At 43.5% G+C, this 21,762-nt stretch overlaps 1 protein-coding gene across 2 annotated transcripts in view; it reads left to right on the top strand.

Annotated features, from left to right (window-relative positions):
• The window catches only part of arhgef1a (Rho guanine nucleotide exchange factor (GEF) 1a), a 185,320-nt gene that overhangs the window by 77,221 nt on the left and 86,337 nt on the right, over window positions 1-21,762 (top strand). For both annotated transcript variants that reach the window (XM_060904899.1, XM_060904900.1), the window contains exons 3-4: window positions 14,039-14,106; window positions 14,374-14,440. In XM_060904899.1, the coding sequence (XP_060760882.1) occupies window positions 14,039-14,106; window positions 14,374-14,440 (135 nt within the window). The remainder of the gene's footprint in view (window positions 1-14,038; window positions 14,107-14,373; window positions 14,441-21,762) is intronic.

The raw sequence follows: 21,762 nt of genomic DNA, 5'->3' as shown, positions 1-21,762 counted from the left end.
CGAATGTAAATCAGCTGTTCCATGAACGCCCTTGACAATTCACGGCTGACTGATATTTATATTTTGAGAAATGCCAGTCAGCTGTAAATAAGTAACGGTGTGTGAGTGAAGCAAAACGTTTGTGAATCTGTGGGGAATTTTTGGTTTGGTTTGGCCGACGAAAACATTTACATTTACGCAGCTTTAATACAAGATTGATAAATGAGGCCCGATAAATAATTTGACCAAATTTTGTCCTAAATAGGTGGGTTTCCATTGCAGTGCTGCGCAAAACAGAAGCGATTTCTTTTTAGCTCACCAAGAGAAGAGAGATTTTTGTGAATTGTGGACGGACGGATGGACGGACAGACGACAGATGCCGCGTGATCTTGGAAAAGTAATAGCAGGACGGACGCGTCTGTCCGTCCGTCCACAATTCACAAAAATCGCGACGCCTCCCTGAGTTTTCAGCGGATTTTGATTGTTTTATTTGGAAGATCTAATGGTTTTAATTGTTCTCATAACATGAACATGAGCTGCGAAGAAGCAGAGCCGTAGCTGCTGGCCAAGCGAGAGTTACAGAGCTACTTGACACGGACGATGTCGTAATATTCTCAAAAAGTAAAGAAGAGCTAAGCCAGACTCTAACCATATACAGTGGTGCTTGAAAGTTTGTGAACCCTTTAGAATTTTCTATATTTCTGCATAAATATGATCTAAAACATCATCGGATTTTCACACAAGTCCTAAAAGTAGATAAAGAGAACCCAGTTAAACAAATGAGACAGAAATATTATACTTGCTCATTTATTTATTGAAGAAAATGACCCAATATTACATATCTGTGAGTGGCAAAAGTATGTGAACCTTTGCTTTCAGTATCTGGTGTGACCCCCTTGTGCAGCGATAACTGCAACTAAATGTTTGCGGTAACTGTTGATTAGTCCTGCACACCGGCTTGGAGGAATTTTAGCCCGTTCCTCCATACAGAACAGCTTCAACTCTGGGATGTTGGTGGGTTTCCTCACATGAATGCTCACTTCAGGTCCTTCCACAACATTTTGATTGGATTAAAGTCAGGACTTTGACTTGGCCATTCCAAAACATTAACTTTATTCTTCTTTAACCATTCTTTGGTAGAATGACTTGTGTGCTTAGGGCTGTTGTCTTGCTGCATGGCCCACCTTCTCTTGAGATTCAGTTCATGGACAGATGTCCTGACATTTTCCTTTAGAATTCGCTGCTATAATTCAGAATTCATTGTTCCAGCAATGATGGCAAGCCGTCCTGGCCCAGATGCAGCAAAACAGGCCCAAACCATGATACTACCACCACCATGTTTCACAGATGGGATAAGGTTCTTCTGCTGGAATGCAGTGGTTTCCTTTCTCCAAACATAATGCTTCTCATTTAAACCAAAAAGTTCTATTTTGGTCTCATCCGTCCACAAAACATTTTTCCAATAGCCTTCTGGCTTGTCCACATGATCTTTAGAAAACTGTAGACAAGCAGCAGTGTTCTTTTTGGAGAGCAGTGGCTTTCTCCTTGCAGCCCTGCCATGCACACCATTGTTGTTCAGTGTTTTCCTGATGGTGGACTCATGAACATTAACATTAGCCAATGTGAGAGAGGCCTTCAGTTGCTTAGAAGTTACCCTGGGGTCCTTTGTGACCTCGCCGACTATTACACGCCTTGCTCTTGGAGTGATCTTTGTTGGTCGCCCACTCCTGGGGAGGGTAACAATGGTCTTGAGTTTCCTCCATTTGTACACAGTCTGTCTGTCTGTGGATTGGTGGAGTCCAAACTCTTTAGAGATGGTTTTGTAATGTTTTCCAGCCTGATGAGCATCAGCAACACTTTTTCTGAGGTCCTCAGACATCTCCTTTGTTCGTGCCATGATACACTTCCACAAACATGTGTTGTGAAGATCAGACTTTGATAGATCCTTGTTCTTTAAATAAAACAGGGTGCCCACTCACACCTGATTGTCATCCCATTGATTGAAAACACCTGACTCTAATTTCACCTTCAAATTAACTGCTAATCCTAGAGATTCACATACTTTTGCCACTCACAGATATGTAATATTGGATCATTTTCCTCAATAAATAAATGACCAAGTATAATATTTTTGTCTCATTTGTTTAACTGGGTTCTCTTTATCTACTTTTAGGACTTGTGTGAAAATCCGATGATGTTTTAGGTCATATTTATGCAGAAATATAGAAAATTCTAAAGGGTTCACAAACTTTCAAGCACCACTGTATGACAACACTTACAGATGTCCTACACCAAGACCGAGACCATGGCATTTAATGTGGCAGGGATGAGAGTTTTCCGCTTTTCGGCGGATTTCCGCTTTTTCTGAGGGAAAATCGTAGCGTCTTCTTCCGCTTATCCGGGACCGGGTCGCGGAGGCAGCAGTCTAAGCATGGAAGCCCAAACTTCCCTTTCCCCAGACACCTCGGCCAGCTCCTCGGGAAGAACACCGAGGCGTTCCCAGGCCAGCCGAGAGACATAGTCCCTCCAGCGTGTCCTGGGTCTTCCCTGGGGCCTCCTCCCGGGGGGACATGCCTGGAACACCTCCCCAGGGAAGCGTCCAGGAGGCATCCGAAAAAGATGCCCGAGCCACCTCAGCTGATTCCTCTCGATGTGGAGGAGCAGCGGCTCTACTCCGAGCTCCTCCCGAGTGACTGTGCTTCTCACCCTATCTCTAAGGAAGCGCCCAGCCACCCTGCGAAGGAAACTCATTTCGGCCGCTTGTATCCGCGATCTTGTTCTTTCGGTCATTACCCAAAGCTCATGACCATAGGCGAAAATCGTTATTATGCCAAATCCGTTGAGATGTTTTTTTCATTGAGGGGGGTTGGGGTATGTTCCTTCTTGATACTCAAGCGTACGACGATGTTACATGTTTACATTTTCGCCATCTTTAGGGCCCGTTTACACGAGGACGCTGTCGGGTAAAAACGACTAAATATTTTATCAGAAGTGCCTTTCGTCTACACGGGGACGGCGTTTCCGAGGCTGAAAAACGGAAAAAATTGAAAACGCCTTCCAGAGTGGATAAGTTAAAAACAGCCCCCGTTGCATATCCGTCTAAACTACCCAATACGCGAAACTCTGCTCGGATCTGCTCACGTCGGGTACGCGTTTACATCATACATATGTCATATACTGTACATGCCAGCCCGGGAAGTAAGAAAGTAAGTAAAAAAGTAAGAGCATGTCTGATTACATCGATCCAACGGACCTTCAAGCTGCTCTGGCAGCTTTAATAAACGTCCAGGAGTCCTTCGAACATCTATACCGAATCTGCACATATACCGTTAATGAACAGAGGCGGGTATAGCGTGCTCTTACTTTTTTACTTACTTTCTTACTTACCATAGCCAGAGTAGTCAAAGTTTTCGCGGTGCAGATGTGCAGATCAGACAAGACTGAAGACGTCGCGCATGCGTGCAGACATAGCGGAGGTCTTTCACAGCACCACCTAGCCGCCTGGCATGCACATCCAATTGAATTCCACACATTTATGCGTCACCGTATAGACGCAGATTTCCTCCTTAAAAACGGTCGTGTAGACACGGAAAAAAGTGAGAACGAAAACGGACTTTTGCGTTTTTGTTTCAGACCGTCCCTGTGTAAAGTGGGCCTTATGGCCCTTTTCCACTACCCTTTTTCAGCTCACTTCAGCCCGACACGGCTTGCGTTTCGACTACCTCAGAGCAGCACGACTCAGCTCGCTTCAGCCCTACTCAGCACCCAAAACTCGCACGGTTTTGGAGTGGGGCTGAAGCGAGCCAAACCGAGCCGAGTGGGGCTAGGGGCGTGAGCAGACACTCCCCTGTGCACTGATTGGTGAGGAGGAGTGTCCTCACATGCCCACACACGCCCCGCGAGCACGCTGGGATCTGTAAACCCGGAAGAAGAAGAATTATGAATTACGAGAATTTCTGAAGCCTTATGCGCCTCGCCTCATCTATACGCTCTTACCAGTATCTGTTGGCGTTGTCAGTGACAACAAGCCACAGCACCAAGACCAGCAACACTAACGACTCCATGTTTGTTTACTATCCGGGTCGTGAGACTACCGCTTAAAAGCTCACTGATGTCACTGTTTGCGCTGCTTAACGACATCACGTGACGTCCACCCACTTTCGCTAACTCCACCCAATGTGTCCACCCACTTCCAGCCAGCACGGTTCAGCGCGGTTGTAGTCAAAATGCAACTCCAACAGCCCCACTCAGCTCGACTCAGCACCGCACGGCTCAGCCTGACTCAGCCGCGTTGGTAGTGGAAAAGTGGCATTTGTCTCGCTAAGTCTCTCGGTAGAATACGTGTTATCTACAATGTAATTGGCCAAAACATCGCTGGCGAGAGCATGATGGCCAATCATAACAGTTCTTACAAGAGTGTGAGAGAGAACAAAAGCCAATCATAACAGTTCTTACAAAAGTACCCGCATCTGTTCTATTTTATCAAAACTTGCACATGTTCATCGTCGCTGCGCTTCAAAAATACGTTTCTCTTTCGTATCGGCTTTTTTACTCAAAATGCTGAATACAATTGACAAGCGAGACGAAGCGAAGGTACGTGAAATCGATGCTGGTATAAAAAACAGAGAGAGGACTGACAAGCTCTTGTCTTTGGCCAAAAGGCTGAAGAAGTCGTCGAAATGATTAAATGAAAATGAGAAGTGACTGTGAACTATAAATAATTGTATAAAGTGTACACAGACATGATCCCATAAACTTAGCATTCGTTTGATTTAATACATTGAACATGTATATGATGGTCAGTAAATCTGAATTAATACTGACAGTTTTGAAAACTTAAATATTTCAAAAGACTTTGAAATCATATGCAACTAATGAGGACATAGGGTGACTGACCTTTTCTCCCTAAGAAATTTTATTTAATATATGAACATTTTGATAATTAATAGAACTTACGTTTAATGTGAATTTAGTTTGTCATTTTTGTTGATCATAAATTATAACCATACCCTTGAATGTAGAATGTGATTTTATTTTGAATTCAAACAATACTCCTATTGATTTGAAACATATTTTCATGTAAATATATAAAAAAGACAACAGATTTTTTATCTACTACAGTAGCCTGGCAAGCCAGACTAAATGTGAATATTTAGTCTGGTCTCGGTCGTAGACATTTCCGAAGCGGGTAGGAGGAACGACCCGCTGTCTTTCAAACTGTCTCTATAGGCCAACGCTCTGACCAATCAGCGCAACAGTGACTGTGACGTAGTCAGAGCGACAGAAAGCAGTGGCGGAGGCCTTGAAATAAATAATTTTTCAAAATGCGTATTAATTAATAAACAGGTTCTAGATATTAAGAAGTTTGGAGATAATGACCACAAGTTTGGAGTCTGTACCACATACTTAACATACACTTTTTTTTTTTCAAGTGTTTTTCAAGGGTTTGCTTAAACTGTTTTTGAGAGTTTTTATTTAGTGGCGTTTGGTGAAATAATTTCCCTTAAATTTAAAATAACGGGAAAATAAGAAACAATCAAAAAGTAATGTTTCAAAGCTGTTTATTAATTCTTCGTACTGCACAAACTAGCCCCATCCTTTTGGCTACGAGCGGAGCCAGCTGGTAGATCAGACTTTTGCCATAGCCGGTCGGCAAAACAGCGAAACGTCCTTCTTGAAAAGGAATGAGCGGAGAGCCTCTTCCTGCTCATGTTTCAACGAAAACTCCAAGTCTAATTCTTCTAAAACTGATTCCAAAGCGGAGTCAAACGCGCGCTGTTCACTAGCCGTAGCCATCTTTCCTGTTGTGCTTTCTCCAGCGTCGCACAGCTTTGTCGTCACTCCTGCAAAAGCCCGCCCAAAGAATCCAAACAAAAACCTTGCGTTGTGATTGGCGGGCACGATTTGATGCCTGGGGTGTTTTGTTGATATGGTGCGAGGCTAGACCCACTCGTAGGCAAAAATATTTTTGGCCGCTAGGCGGGTGGGTCTAGTTTACTAGGCTACTACTACAGCTCAGATTGCAGGAAAAGTGGTTTGTAAGGCCTTATTTTTCAAAATTTTCCTGGGGGGGTATCCCTCCCAGACCCCCGGCTTCGGGCGCCATCTTGTTTTCTGCTTTTTTGGTGACCACCCACTCTCATCCCTGTGTGGACGAAACAACTAAAGCTCAGAAATCAATAATCTCTGTCAACAACGTAGATATCAAGAATGACAAGGAGTTTCGGTACCTGGGCCACGTGATAACCAACGCAACAAAGTGCGCTTGAGAATTGCATTTACCTTCAAAAAGTGGGACGAACTCAAACAATGTTTGACCGACAGGGAAATCTACCCGAGTACGCGTATGAAGATCCTGACAGTGTCCCGCTTACTATATGGGATCCAGGCGTGTGATCTGTCGGCTGTAGATCTCCAAAAGATCAAAACTGTTTGGAATGGTTTCTTGCGGAAGATGGTGTCAGGTGGTTATGCCAGAAAGAATGCTCCCTCTCGCAATGAGCGTAAAAAAGGGTGTGGACACAGCAGGTCAAGTTGAAGAACAGTTAGACTGGGTTTACAAGATATCAAACCAAAGATGTCTGTGAAGATTCTCAGTCATCCAGGTCATGGTAAACTGTGGGTGGTAAAAGAGAGCAACTGGACTTGCTTGAAGATTCTTGAAGACGTTTCACCTCTCATCCGAAAGGCTTCTTCAGTTCTGTCTGACTGGTAGGGAGCATCAGGTATTTATCCTCTCATGGATGAAAAGCTCATCTAAGGTGTCATTGAGTCATCCTGTTGGTGTGGGTCAACTGGGGGGTGGTCCTAACGACTCTCGAGGCCGTTCACAACCAGCCCCCAGTTGACCCACACCAACAGGATGACTCAATGACACCTTAGATGAGCTTTTCATCCATGAGAGGATAAATACCTGATGCTCCCTACCAGTCAGACAGAACTGAAGAAGCCTTTCGGATGAGAGGTGAAACATCTTCAAGAATCTTCAAGCAAGTCCAGTTGCTCTCTTTTACCACCCACAATCAAACCAAAGACTACGCGAGATTACAAAATCCAGCTCGATAAGGGAATTTTGCCATGTGCAGTTCCTTAAGTACATGGGCCGTGTCTGCCACATGGAAAATGATGCACTGCGGAAACAAGTCCTGTTTGACAAAAGAACACCAGAGAGGGACCTGGTCTAAGGTTCAGGAGTTATTGGGGGTGGATCGGCAGCAGGCTAGGAAAGCAATGATGAAAAAAACAGAATTTAGGCATCTGCTTGAGCAGCGGTTTTCAAATCAGATGCGCCCCAAGGCCGAGCATGGGCCAAAAGGGAAAAGATGATGATGTAGCTAATTATAAACGAGTCTGGTTTCTCATGGTACGGCCATATGAGCTACTGCGTCACTGACGCTCTGGTTTAAATCTCCGAAACACAATTGCGAATGGTCTGATTCCTTTTCCATTCTCCTCTCGAGATATCTCTTACAGAGCGCTCTTTTTTCAGAAAGGTAGCATTTCCATTTATCTTCGTGTCATGTGACTTAAGTGCGAAAAACGTGTTTCCGTTTCAATTTTGCTTAATATCTATCGCTTTTTCAAATTGTCTGACAAACCATGTCATGCGAGCGTTGATAGTTTTTTGTGATATTTGAAGGTTTTTTTTTTCGAAATTCACGTGTTTCAATTACTTGTTTTTTAGTTCGCAATTTCAACTTGCACATTAAAGGAGAACTGAAGTCATTTTTAAACTTGCTTTATTTCTTAATTAACGTGTTATTCAATTACGTTTTCGTTTTAGTAACCTCGTATTGGCAACTGATTGCAATTAAATATTATACTTATCGGCCTATTCGTTTTTTAGCCATGTTGAATTTAGTTCGTTTGGTTCACGGTACGGGGGTGGCACGGTGGTGTAGTGGTTAGCGCTGTCGCCTCACAGCAAGAAGGTTCTGGGTTCAAGCCCAGCGGCCGGCGAGGGCCTTTCTGTGTGGAGTTTGCATGTTCTCCCCGTGTCTGCGTGGGTTTCCTCCGGGTGCTCCGGTTTCCCCCACAGTCCAAAGACATGCAGGTTAGGTTAACTGGTGACTCTAAATTGACCGTAGGTGTGAATGTGAGTGTGAATGGTTGTCTGTGTCTATGTGTCAGCCCTGTGATGAACTGGCGACTTGTCCAGGGTGTACCCCGCCTTTCACCCGTAGTCAGCTGGGATAGGCTCCAGCTTGCCTGCGACCCTGTAGGACAGGATAAGTGGCTACAGATAATGGATGGTCCACGGCAGGCGTCGCTTATCCGCGTGATCTTCACGAGACTTGTGTGAGACTTCGAAACGTGAAGTGTCAGCCAGGTGTCAGTGCCACCATTTTGAAAACTGTTTTCCAAACGAAGTATTGCACAAAAACGAGTTTAAATGACGATTACTGCCTCATCTCATTATCTCTAGCCGCTTTATCCTGTTCTACAGGGTCGCAGGCAAGCCAGAGCCTATCCCAGCTGACTACGGGCGAAAAGCGGGGTACACCCTGAACAAGTCACCAGGTCATCACAGGGCTGACACATAGACACAACCATTCACACCTACAGTCAATTTAGAGTCACCACTTAACCTAACCTGCATGTCTTTGGACTGTGGGGGAAACCGGAGCACCCGGAGGAAACCCACGTGGACAACATTCAAACTCCGCACAGAAAGGCCCTCACCGGCCACGGGGCTTGAACCCGGACCTTCTTGCTGTGAGGCAACAGCACTAACCACTACACCACTGTGCCACCCACAATTGCTGCCTACTTTTTTCAAACTTTCCTGATTGCTATCAAAACAAACACAACTTCCGGCTTGATTACATCAGCATTCGAAAGAGGGCGCGCGTGTCTTTTGACAGCGTTGGCAGATGTTGGTCACTTTGATTTCCGCTGTACGTTTTATTTCCGTCCTACAACGTCTCGCACAGGTCTCAATGAAGCTTGTTTACGGCCATTGCTTTGACATATGGACTGATATATTACAGAGCATATTTCAAACACTCATAACTTGCTATAGTAGCGACAAAATAGCGATCAAAAATGCATTCCTATATTTCATAAAATGAGAGAATTTTGATAATAAAAAATTTGCCTTCAGTTCTCCTTTAAGCAGGTTAAAGGTGGAGTACGAGATTTTGGAATAACTGTTCCCGCAAGCCATAGTTTGAAAAGAAACACGCCCGCCCTCGCCATGCTCCCACCCCCCGCGTCTCCACCCCCCCTCCCTACCCGCGCCTCCAAAGCATGTTGCCAAAACCATGTTTATGTGAACATAATGGTACTTACAGGTCAGAGCCTGAGAGTGAATCCGAACGAATAGTGGATACGGGAGGAGGAGGTGGTTTCAAAAACCCATGCTTCATTGGTGTCGAGCTGGCTTGTGCCATGCCTTCATAACTAAGAAAACAATAAATAAGAGTTATCGTTTGTGCCACATACAGCTAAGCTAACAAATTGTTTGTATGCATGAAATAAATACCATGGAAAAACTACCATCAAGGACGTAATACGACTATACACGTTAGTATAACAATCCGTGTCAGCTAACTTTGCAAATCATGCTAACTTAGCAAAACCTACATTGTGTATCCGTTGCTTTGAAATGGCTGGAGTGGTCCCTGCGCATACTGTACGCGCAAGGGTAGGGGCGGGGTGGGGGGGTTGGGGTCACGGGCTTCAGTCTGATTGACGTGTCAGTATCCAATCATTTTGAGGTGGTTACCTCGATAGGATTTGATGGCGTTTTTCCTTTATTTTACACTGTAGACTGGATTAAAATATTTCGCTTTTGGGTCAAACCTTCTATTGTACTGCTTGCAACATGGGTGTGAGGAGCTTTTCTAGCAATATGGTAAAAAATACTCCTGAAAAAAATCTCGTACTCCACCTTTAATGGAAAAACGGTTACTGATAAACACACTTGCTGGCTATGTTAATAGGAACACCTTTACACCTGATAATTATTCAGCAGCCAATCATGTGGCAGCAGTGCAAAGCATAAAATCATACAGTTTATGAGCTTCAGGTAATGTTCACGTCAGCGTTACATCAGAATGAGGGAAAAATGCATGCGGAAAATAAACATGCATACATACATACATGCTCAAATATATACCTACACCCCCACCAATATGTGGTTAGATGTCGCTTAGCAAGTTGCACTTCGACCAGACACTTTTGGTAGCCATCAACAAGCTTCTGGCATAATTCTGGCTAGATATTTGACCACTCTTCTTGGCAGAATTGGTAGAGTTCATTTAAATTGGTTGGTTTCCTGGCACAGACCTGGCTTTTAAGAGTAGTCTACACATTTTCAATAGGGTTGAGTTCAGGGCTTTGGGAAGGCCATTCCAGAAGCTTAATGTTAGCCTGCTTTATCCATTCCAAAACCAGTTTTGATGTGTGTGTAGGATTATTGTCCTGTTGGAACACCCAATTGTGTCCAAGTTTCAACTGTCTAGCTGTTGATTTGAGGTGAAGTTGAAGAATTTGGAGGTATTCCTCCTTCATTATTCCATCCACTTTGTGCAATGCCCCAGTACCACTGGCAGTAAAACAGCCCCAGAGCATGATGCTACCACCACCATGCTTGACAGTTGGTACAGTGTTCTTAGGTTTGAAAGTCTCACCTTTACTCCTCCAAACGTACCTCTTGTCATTGTGGCCAAATAGCTCAATCTTTGTCTCGTCTGATCGTAAAACTTTTCTCCAGAAGGCATTTGGCTAGTCCGTGTGGGCAGCTGCAAATTTCAGTCGAGCTTGAAGGTGTTGATTTTGGAGCAGGGGCTTCTTTCTTGGTTGGCACCCTCTCAGTCCATGGCGATATAAAACTCACTTCACTGTGGACAGTGATGCTGGTGTTCCAGCAGTTTCCAGTTCATGGCAGGCTTGAGCCTTGGTGGTTCCTGAACATCCTAACCAATTTCCTCTCATCTGAGGGTGACAGTTTGGGTCTTCTTCCAGACCTTGCCAAAGTGGTGACACATCCGAATAACTTGTAGTTACGTACAATTGTTTGAACTGATGATCTTGGAATCTGCAGTTGTTTAGAAATGGCTTTAAGAGACCTTCCCAACTTGTGTAAATCTACAGTACAATTCTCCTTCTTAGATCTTCACTGAGTTCCTTGGACTTTCCCATGGTTCTGAGTATTGGTGAATCCAATGAGTGCTGTCAAACAAATCCTTTTTACTATGTTGGCAAAGAGAAACTACCAGTTGTAGTCAATCATGACCACTAACGAGAAGTTAATAGGCCTTGGCCTTGTCAAGTCAGACGTTATAGGACCTTCAGCACCACTTATTAACAGATTTAAGTGAATGTATATATATATATTTGAGCCTGTATGTATAATTTTGACCCTGTGTGGATTAGAGAAAATAGAAAATACATTCACACTTGTGCATTCAATTCGTTTTTTGAAGTCATTAAAGATGTACGCTGTGCAATCATTCCACCCTGGAAAAAGTACAGTTCAAGGAAATCATTAACCGCCCAACATTCCCATGACATTCATGCCCACGATGAGTGTATGTAAATGTCTGACCACAACTGTATATGATTATAGCTAACAATACCATTCAGATGGAAAAAAAAAGTCCAAAGATTTGTAAATCAGTGCACAGCAGTTTGTAAATCAGTTCATGGAGTGTGTCTCAGCTTGTCGGTAGGATCTGTGGAGCTCATGTGGAACAGAAGTGAATGCACTGCAAAAAATGGCCTTTCAAAAATAAGAAATAAAAGATTAAAACAAAGCACATTTGCTTGAATCAGGTGAAAAAAATCTGCCAATGGAACTAGTCAAATTTGACTTGGTAAGATTTCTTAAAGTAAGATGAAAAATCTAACCTGTTTTTCGATGAAATAATTCCAAAATAAGATTGGGGAACTTATTATGCGAGATCTGATTAACTCAAAATAATCAAAATAGTTCTTATAACAAGATCGTACTTCTTACATTTAGCCATTCAAGTCATTTTTATTTATTTCATTTTAAGGGTGTTTCACTTAAATTCATGACAAAGTCTTAGCAGTAAAAACTGAATTTAAGATAAATATACTAATATTAGGATTGTTAAATTCTACAACTAAGCATTGCTAGCTTCAAAGATTCTCCTTTTGTGACCTGTAATTAGTAAAATACTCTAGATATGAGACCAGAGACTATCTTGAATCAAGTTGACGACACGTGTAGCATTGCAACAAGTTTATTTTTTTTCCCATTTCAACATTCAAACATTAAAACATCTCTTAAGATTCCACTTCCCCAGGACCTCAGGCACCAAAATAAATAAATAAATAAATAAATAAAAGTCTACGCATTTTGACTTACAGTGCTTACACAACGCCAAAGCAACAGTGCATTTTGGGGGCACTGACTATTCATGTGTACGAGGGGTTTACAAGATCAGGCACAAAAAACAAACAAACAAACAAACAAACAAAAACACTGAACTTAACTCACAGCATTCCAAAAAGCCCTCACTAAAACGCCCTCCACGCACTCATAGCCTTTTTGAAGGCACTTGTCTGGTCTAGAGTATATTGGCCCTTTTCCACTACCCTTTTTCAGCTCACTTCAGCTCACTTCAGCCCGACACGGCTCGCGTTTCGACTACCTTAGAGCAGCACGACTCAGCTCGCTTCAGCCCTGCTCAGCCCCCAAAACTCGCACGGTTTTGGAGTGGGGCTGAAGCGAGCCAAACCGAGCCGAGTGGGGCTGGGGGCGTGAGGAGACACTCCCCTGTGCACTGATTGGTGAGGAGGAGTGTCCTCACATGCCCACACGCCCCGCGAGCACGCTGGGATCTATAAACCCGGAAGAAGAAGAATTACGAATTACGAGAATTTCTGAAGCCTTATGCGCCTCGCCTCATCTATACGCTCTTGCCAGTATCTGTTGGCGTTGTCGGTGACAACAAGCCACAGCACCAAGACCAGCAACACTAACGACTCCATGTTTATTGTTTACTATTCGGGTCGTGAGACTACCGCTTAAAAGCTCACTGATGTCACTGTTTGCGCCGCCTAACGACATCACGTGACGTCCACCCACTTTCGCTAACTCCACCCAATGTATCCACCCACTTCCAGCCAGCATGGTTCAGCGCGGTTGTAGTCGAAATGCAACTCCAACAGCCCCACTCAGCTCGACTCAGCCCAACTCAGCCGCGTTGGTTGTGGAAAAGCGGCATATGTTTTGAAATGTATGAATTGTAATGAAAGATTCAAAGATTTCAGTAAAGTTCATTTATTCCCAAAACAAGCATACTTTGGTTTTTTTTCTTGAAACAAGATGAACCGCATTTGACAAATGTCCAAAATGTACTTACTTGTTTTAAAAAAAAAACTTGTTTTATTTTCAAAGGTGCTCCAAATAAGACGTTTTCAAGACGTTTTGTCTATACAAGATTTTCAAGATGGACGGTCTAAAAACTAGCCTTTCTAGCTAAATGAGGTTTTGCTTGTTGGGCAATTATGTCTTATAATAAGGGTGGCTAGATGTTTTGACTTGAAAATAGACAAATAAACTTCCGAAGATTTTTATTTTTTGCAGTGTGGGAAGAAAGAGTGTGTTTGAAGGGGGTGTTTGGGAAACCTCAACAGGGCCCGAGCCTCATTCCTTCCCAGTCAGCCTCAAAACAGGAAGTAGAACTGCTTCCAAACAATAGGCCGAGCAAACAGTGCACACTGGAGAAGCCATTATGGGAGAAAAGTCCAGATAGGAGACACGGAGAAAAGCAGAAGAGAAGCCCAAGTTTCTGCACACCCATGGATAGTGGTCAAGAGAAAGAGAAAGAAAAGGAGAGGCAAAAGATTGGTACTGTTGCTGTCAAACTTTTATGATCTTGTTTTTAACGCAAGAACGTGAGAGAAGTTCATTTCTGAGTGCTGTACCTGGGAACTATTGTTCGCTGCCCTTCGAGTGGTTTTAGAAGGAAGCTGAGAGAGAAAAACAGAGTAGTGGTGTATGGATGCTGAAAAAGCATTTTCTGTGCTTCGAGACGGTGAGAAAGTCAGACGAATGAAGTAATGCTTCCTCTCTGTTTTCCAGCCTGCAACGTGACCATCCACAACCGCTGCAGAGACTCGCTGCCCAACTGTGTCAAAATGAAACAGCGGGTAAGAGACGAAGCGTCTAACATGTCTGATATGTACAAGAACCAATCCCTGGTGGTATTTGTTACTTGGTCATTTTAATGTAAGTTATTGTTTTATTCTCACGCTATATAATATAGACAGCAGACCGTATAAAAGCAGGGAATTCTGGAGAGCAGAAATCACATCCATATCTCCTTTTTGTCTTTAATGCTAAATAATACAGTCATTTTTTTCGTTTTCCAGTCTGCCTTTTAACAATGCCTGTGTAATGTTTATGACTTCCGGCAGCAACAGAAGCTGGCACTGATGCGTAACAGCTCGTCCTACAGTGGAACAGTGACACTGCGGAATAAGAGTGAGTCCAATCATTTTGACATAAACACATCCTGGTCCTGTGCTCTTCTAATCCCATCCTTGTCGACTCTTGCTCGAATTCCATCTTAGGTGTGAGGTCCCTACTCAGCAACTATTCTTAGATCCTTCCTTAGATATGCCAGATTAAGCACCTAACATGGCTGAATGGAGACATCCATCCATTATCCGTAACCGCTTATCCTGTGCAGGGTCGCGGGTGAGCTGGAGCCTATCCCAGCTGACTATGGGCGAGAGGCGGGGTACACCCTGGACGAGTCACCAGATCATCGCAGGGCTGACACATATACCCTGTCCACACTAGGGATTTTGTACCGATACGAAACTACTTTCGTACCGCAACACCTGTCCACACTAGCAACTATACCGGTACTGTAGCGGTATAACTGTATCGGTACTAGGGCTGGGCGATATGGAGAAAAAAAAATATCTTGGTATATTTGTGCTATATCTCGATATACGATATATATCTCGATATCTACGCAGGAAAAACAACCCCCAAAAAACAGACACACCAAATTCACCAAGGTGTACCTGTAAATGGTTGAACAGGTTCGTGGTGCTCGACGCTTTGGTTGCCACCAATTTCTTGCATTCCCGGCAGTAGACCTCTTTCTGTTGTTCGTCCAACGGTTTAAAACCAAAATATCTCCATATAATGGAGCCATTTGTCCTTTTTTTTGGTACGAGTTCTGCCGCCTCCGGGCTTTCTGTGGGCGCCGCCATGTTGAATGAGTTAACACGCCGCCTACACGCGAGGGGAGGGGGTACAAACGCAAGAAGGAGGCGGGGCGGGCAGCACCATAGCACAGTGAAGGAAATTAAGCACAGTGGTGAAATCATATTAATTTAGAGCATTATCTCGATATATACGATATGCCAAAATCTTTTCGTGTTCATAAAACATATCGATATATCGCAAATCTCGATATATCGCCCACCCCTAATCGGTACGAAACCCACAAATGTATGGGTTTTGTACCGGTACTGTAGCGCTTCGCTGTAGTGTGGACAGATGAAGCGGTTCTGTATCGATACAAATATAACGCGCATGCGCAAAGTCACACACCTCAATCGATGTCTTCGCTGAACAAAATAGTGAAGAACGGAGATTCGTTTGTTTCTTTCTCAACTGCCTCGCGCGTTTTATACGACTCGACTGAATAAATGACCACCAGAAATACAGACTGTACATTGACAACAAAAAGCGCACACACGTTGTTTCATCCGTACGGAAGCCGAGAGAGGCCCTTCATATAATCCTTTTTTTTTTTTATTCACCTTGTTATCCCGAGATAACGACATAATTAATTCAGGATCTCGAGAAAACAACACAACTAATTCGAGATCTCGAGAAAACAAAACCGTTATTTCGAGATCTCGAGAAAACAAAACAATTATTTCATGATCTCGAGTAAACAGCTGAGAAATGGTTCATTCAGGTGCGCCAAGAGACTTGTGATATGCTGACTTTGGGGCTATTTCTCATTCTGTATAGACGCAACTTTGGTCATTAGAATGTCTGGAATAATCGATCACCTAATAAGGCAATATTTTGATCAGGGGTTGACACAGGGAGAGATTGCATTAAGTCTTTTAATAAGGGAGAATTTCAAAATTAGTCCGCGGCACGTCCGCAGAAGACTGGCCCGGCTTCGTCTCTACCGACGGAGATACAGTGATCCAGCTGAGATCATGAAATAATTTTGTTTTCTCGAGATCTCGAAATAACGGATGCCATATATTCTCGGAAGGAAGTTACTCGGTAACCACGGAAACATTTCGCGCACACGCATTTCAACTTCCGTGAAAGAAAACCGCAAACATTTCTCGCTAGTGTGGACAGATGCACTAAACTGTACCAGTATACTTTGTATCGATACAGTTATACCACTATCGTACCGGTACAAGTGTGAACACAGCAATAGAGACAAACAACCTTTCACACTCACATTCACACCTACGGTCAATTCAGAGCCACCAATTATTCTAACCTGCATGTCTTTGGACTAGGCTTGGCACGGTTATGGGAAAAAAACCGAACCGTACGATACGCCTGTTACGGTGCAATACGCGTATAAACCGCGGTACCCCTATTTAAGACGTTCGCCAAAAAAAAAAAAAAAGCCGAATGCCCGTATGAAACCACGTGGTTCTCTTTCGCGCGAACAGGGGTGATAGTGTTCCGGCGCCGCGCCGGATTTCCGGCTTACCGCGGCGCCGGAAAAAAAAAAATCTAGTTCGCCCATTATCCTGTGTCATTCTGAGATGCGCAGATAGACAGTAAAGGGAATTCGGAATTCCCTTTACTGTCTATCTGCGCATCTCAGAATGACACAGGATAATGGGCGAACTAGATTTTTTTTTTTTCCGGCGAGGGGAGGGGAGGTTTGTTTTAAACAGTGCAGTGATTGGTTTTATTGCAATATTTTATATTGGCTGTGTGTGTATTTTGTTATAAATCGTTCTAAGAATACAGTGGCACTTTAAGATTAGATAAGAAATCCAGCCATACGTTTCAAAACACTGCACTTTAATTTCAAGTGAAAAAATACATCCTCACTCTCAGGGATTAGAAGAGTTTTTGATTCGGTTTTTGTATATAGGTGGTTGGTTGGTCGCCACATAAAAGTTTAAGTTTTAACACACACATCTGTTCAAAAGTAAGCTTTAAGAACTCATTTTTATTTCTTCCAATTATGAAAACTCTGTATGTGACAAAAGACACCTGGTTCCTCTAGATGCCACAACATGGCAGCAAACACTCCTGACACTTTGGATAAATACTGTAGTAAATAAAAAAGCTGTTGAAATCATCCATGTCTTCCCTCTTGCTGTTTCAAAATACTACCTGGCTTTTCATCAGAGATTGTTCATAAAATGTGCTTATGTCAACTCAAACTCAGTTTGTGCATGATTATTTCATTGTAACTATAATTTTAACCTCTCTTAAATGCTGTATCCTAAACTATGTTTACTTAAGGTAAATAGTAGGCTATATGCCCAAATACAGAGTACTTAAGATTAAAAAAAAAAACGCAATACGTACTGAAGACCTCAAACCGCAATACGTACCGAACCGCGACTTTTGTGAACCGTGCCACCCCTACTTTGGACTGTGAAGGAAACCGGAGCACCCGGAGGAAACCCATGCAGAAAGGCCCCTGTCGGACACTGGGCTCAAACCCAGAACCTTCTTGCTGTGAGGCGACAGTGCTAACCACTACACCATCGTGCCGCCCCTGAATGGAGACAACAGCAGTGTTTTAATGCTTAACACTGAATGGTGCTTCATATGACCTTCTGACTCACACTAGCGATGAAACTCGGTTGATGAAATAAATCAGTTGAAGCAGACAGAATAAACACATACTTCTCTATTCATTCATCATCCACTGACTAATAATTGTCGACTTTTTGGACAAGCAAAAGCATGTCGTCACCCTAGATAAAAAAGAGAGAGAGAGAGAGAGAGATCTTTCCTTTATGACTAAATGTCATCAGCTCTATAACAAATTTATGTGACATAATTTACATACTACCGTTCAAAAGTTTGGGGTCACTTTGAAATGTCCTTATTTTTGAAAGAAAAGCACTGTTCTTTTCAACGAAGATCACTTTAAACTAATCCGAAATCCACTCTATACATTGCTAATGTGCTAAATGACTATTCTAGCTGCAAATGTCTGGTTTTTGGTGCAATAGGTGTATAGAGGCCCATTTCCAGCAACTCTCACTCCAGTGTTCTAATGGTACAATGTGTTTGCTCATTGCCTCAGAAGGCTAATGGATGATTAGAAAACCCTTGTACAATCATGTTAGCACAGCTGAAAACAGTTGAGCTCTTTAGAGAAGCTATAAAACTGACCTTCCTTTGAGCAGATTGAGTTTCTGGAGCATCACATTAATTTGTGGGGTCGATTAAATGCTCAAAATGGCCAGAAAACTGTCTCGACTATATTTTCTATTCATTTTACAACTTACGGTGGTGAGGGGGTGTCGTGGCTCAGGTGGTTAAGGCGCCATACCATGAATGCGGGCGACCCAGGTTCGATTCCGGCCCGAGGTCATTTCCCGATCCTTTCCCGTCTCTCTCTCTCCCGCTCATTTTCTGTCTCTACACTGTCCTATCCAATAAAGGTGCAAAAAGCCCAAAAAAAAATCTTTAAAAAAAAAAAAAAACTTACGGCGGTGAATAAAAGTGTGACTTTTCATGGAAAACACAAAATTGTCTGGGTGACCCCAAACTTTTGAACGGTAGTGTAAATGCAGTGATGGGATAAATCACAAATCTCTTACATTACATTTGATCCGGTTAGTTTTGGTTTCACAGTTGCGGTTTTGCGAGCTCACTAAAGAACTTTGCATGACATACCTAAGTCCTGTCATCATCGCCGACGTGAGCTGCGTCTCCGTCGACTTCACATTGATTGTGTTTGGTTTGTTGCCGTCAGCGTGTTGTCAGCCTTTTCTATTGTTTTCTTTTCTTTTCTGATTGCATCACACCCTTTTATACTGCTGCCGCGGTTTCCTTATCTTCAGGTACCATTGACCAGCTCCCGTTCTCTCATACTCGCTCTCTCTCATCGACTCAGAAAATAAACGATAAGTTTCAGTGTTTTTGTGTTGTTGGTTTTTTTCCCCAAGCAGACTTTGGATGTTTTCATCGGACCGAATTACAGTTACCCCTTTTCCACCAAATCAGTTCCAGGGCTGGTTCGGGGCCAGTGCTGGTGCTGGTTCACAACTCGTTCAACTTGCGAGCCAGCTGAGAACCAGTTTGCTTTTCCATAGCTCGCGGTGCTAAGGGGAGCCACGTCATTACGTCGCTGTATACGTCAGTTACGTTGCTACGTTTGCATAAACCTTGGCGCGAATATCGAAGCAAAAGCAACACGGAAGAAGCAGCAGCAACAACAATAATAATGGATGACTTCGCGTTTGTACAGCTGCTGCTTCTCGTCGCTTAAAAATGGTGATCTTTCGCGGTCTTGTTATTGTTGTTGGTCTTAACAACTCCGCCCCCCCGCTGACGTAAGCAGTTCTTTCCTCTGGCCCAGCAGAGAGTTGGTGCTAGCCTGGAACCGTTTTTTCTGGCCCCAGAGCCAGTTCTTTGTCAGTGGAAACAGAAAACCCGGTTCCAAACTAAGCACTGGCCCCGAACCAGCCCTGGAACTGCTTTGGTGGAAAAGGGGCAAGTGAAAAGGTTTTGTCTACGGGCAGCATGGTGGTGTAGTGGTTAGCGCTGTCACCTCACAGCAAGAAGGTCCAGGTTCGAGCCCAGCGGCCGAAGACGGCCTTTCTGTGCGGAGTTTGCATGTTCTCCCCGTGTCCGCGTGGGTTTCCTCCGGGTGCTCCGGTTTCCCCCACAGTCCAAAGACATGCAGGTTAGGTTAACTGGTGACTCTAAATTGAGCGTAGGTGTGAATGTGAGTGTGAATGGTTGTCTGTGTCTATGTGTCGGCCCTGTGATGACCTGGCAACTTGTCCAGGGTGTACCCCGCCTCTTGCCCATAGTCAGCTGGGATAGGCTCCAGCTTGCCCATGATCCTGCACAGGATAAGCAGTTACGGATAATGGATGGATGGATGGCTTTTGTCTCCTCCTCTTCCCATGTGCTCATTTTCACTTCTCTTCCTGGTCTTTTTCTTTGTCTTTTGTTTAATGGGTGATGATAGCCTGCTTCAACTTCCTGTAATTAGTCCGAAAGTCTGAACCATCCAAAAAAGCGTTTTCACTAGCGTTTGAACTAGCTGAACCATGGTTCGTTACATTACAGGCATTTCGCAGACACTTTTATCCAAAACGATGTACAACATATCCAGAGCAGCCTGGAGAGCAGTTGGGGGTTAGGTGCCTTACTTCAGGGCACTTCAGCCGTTCCTGCTGGTCCAGGGAATCAAACTGGTGACATTTTGGGCCTAAAACTGCTTCACTAACCATTAGGCCATGGATTCCCCCATTGATTGGGATCCCCATTGATTGGGATCACCTCTTTTGTTCGGATCCTTTGGTCCGGACCGCCATCCGAGGCACCTTTCACACCTTCTACGTTGGTTTGGACCAAACTGAAAAGTCTGATGTTCTGGACCACACAAGATATATGTGAAAGCACCCAGAGAAGCTGCTCTGTTTCATGCGCTGAACTACAGCCATTTTTTCATACTCTGAACGCTCTGCTAGAGTAATTTTCACATTTCTGTTGAAATACTTTGCTATCTGGAGCATGATCCAAAAAGTTTTTTGCCTCTGCAAACTTTATTTCTTCATGTGAAGTCAGTTCGATTGAACAGAATCCAGTTCCTTTGAAAGTATTGCAATCTGATGACAGAAAAAAATGGCAGATGTTTGTTCTTAAAAGTACAAAAGTAAAAAAATATACATGTCCAACTACTATAGCAGTGTGATAGCTGACAGCCATGGACAGTACTGTTGACTTTTGTACTTTGCTAGTTGAAACAGTATATACGAGGGTACTTCAAAAAGTTCTTGGCCTCACCCAGAAACAGGGGCGTAGCTCCCATTTTGGGGCATAACTGTACACTATAAAGCCTTATATCACTGTCCACAAAAACTCAACTGAAAGAAGCAATCCAAGGAAAAAAGGAGAGGAAAGAAAGCTTGGAGCTGACGTGCTGTTGCTCCAGGACAATACACCCGTCCACACAGCACAGGTGGCGGGGCAGAAGCAGCCAAATGTAGCTTTGAACTGTTGCCCCATGCACCTTACTCACCCGACCTGGCACCGTCTGACTTCTATCTGTTTCTCAAACTGAAATCCCACTCGCATGGTCGTCATTTTCAGAGAGATGATGAAGTCATCCATGCTGTCGAGGAGGATCTGGAGGCTCAAGATGTGACCTTCTTCCATGAAGGGATAGAGAAGCTTGAACATCGGTAGACCAAGTGCATTGAAGTTAAAGGAGACTATGTTGAAAAATAACACAAGAACAATCTTTCTCCTGTGACATTTTCTGGGTGAGGCCGAGAACTTTTTGAAGTATCCTCGTTCTGTATATGAAATGGAGATACGTACTCTCATGTTTGCTCTTATTTCACTTTCTTTTCTTGATCACTGTCAAGCCGTCAATCTTTTTCCTCTTCTTCACCATCTTTTAAGTGGGTTTTATTATCATTCCATTATAAAACTTGAACAGAATGGCATTTCTTCAGGACTATATAATACGGTGTCTTGCAAAAGTATTCATCCCCCTTGGTGTTTGTCCTGTTTTGTCGCATTACAAGCTGGAATTAAAATGGATTTTTGGAGGGTTAGCACCATTTGATTTACACAACATGCCTACA

The sequence above is a fragment of the Neoarius graeffei genome, chromosome 22, assembly GCF_027579695.1.
Source record: "Neoarius graeffei isolate fNeoGra1 chromosome 22, fNeoGra1.pri, whole genome shotgun sequence".
NCBI lineage: Eukaryota > Metazoa > Chordata > Actinopteri > Siluriformes > Ariidae > Neoarius > Neoarius graeffei.
This window is presented reverse-complemented; position numbering and strand designations above follow the sequence as displayed.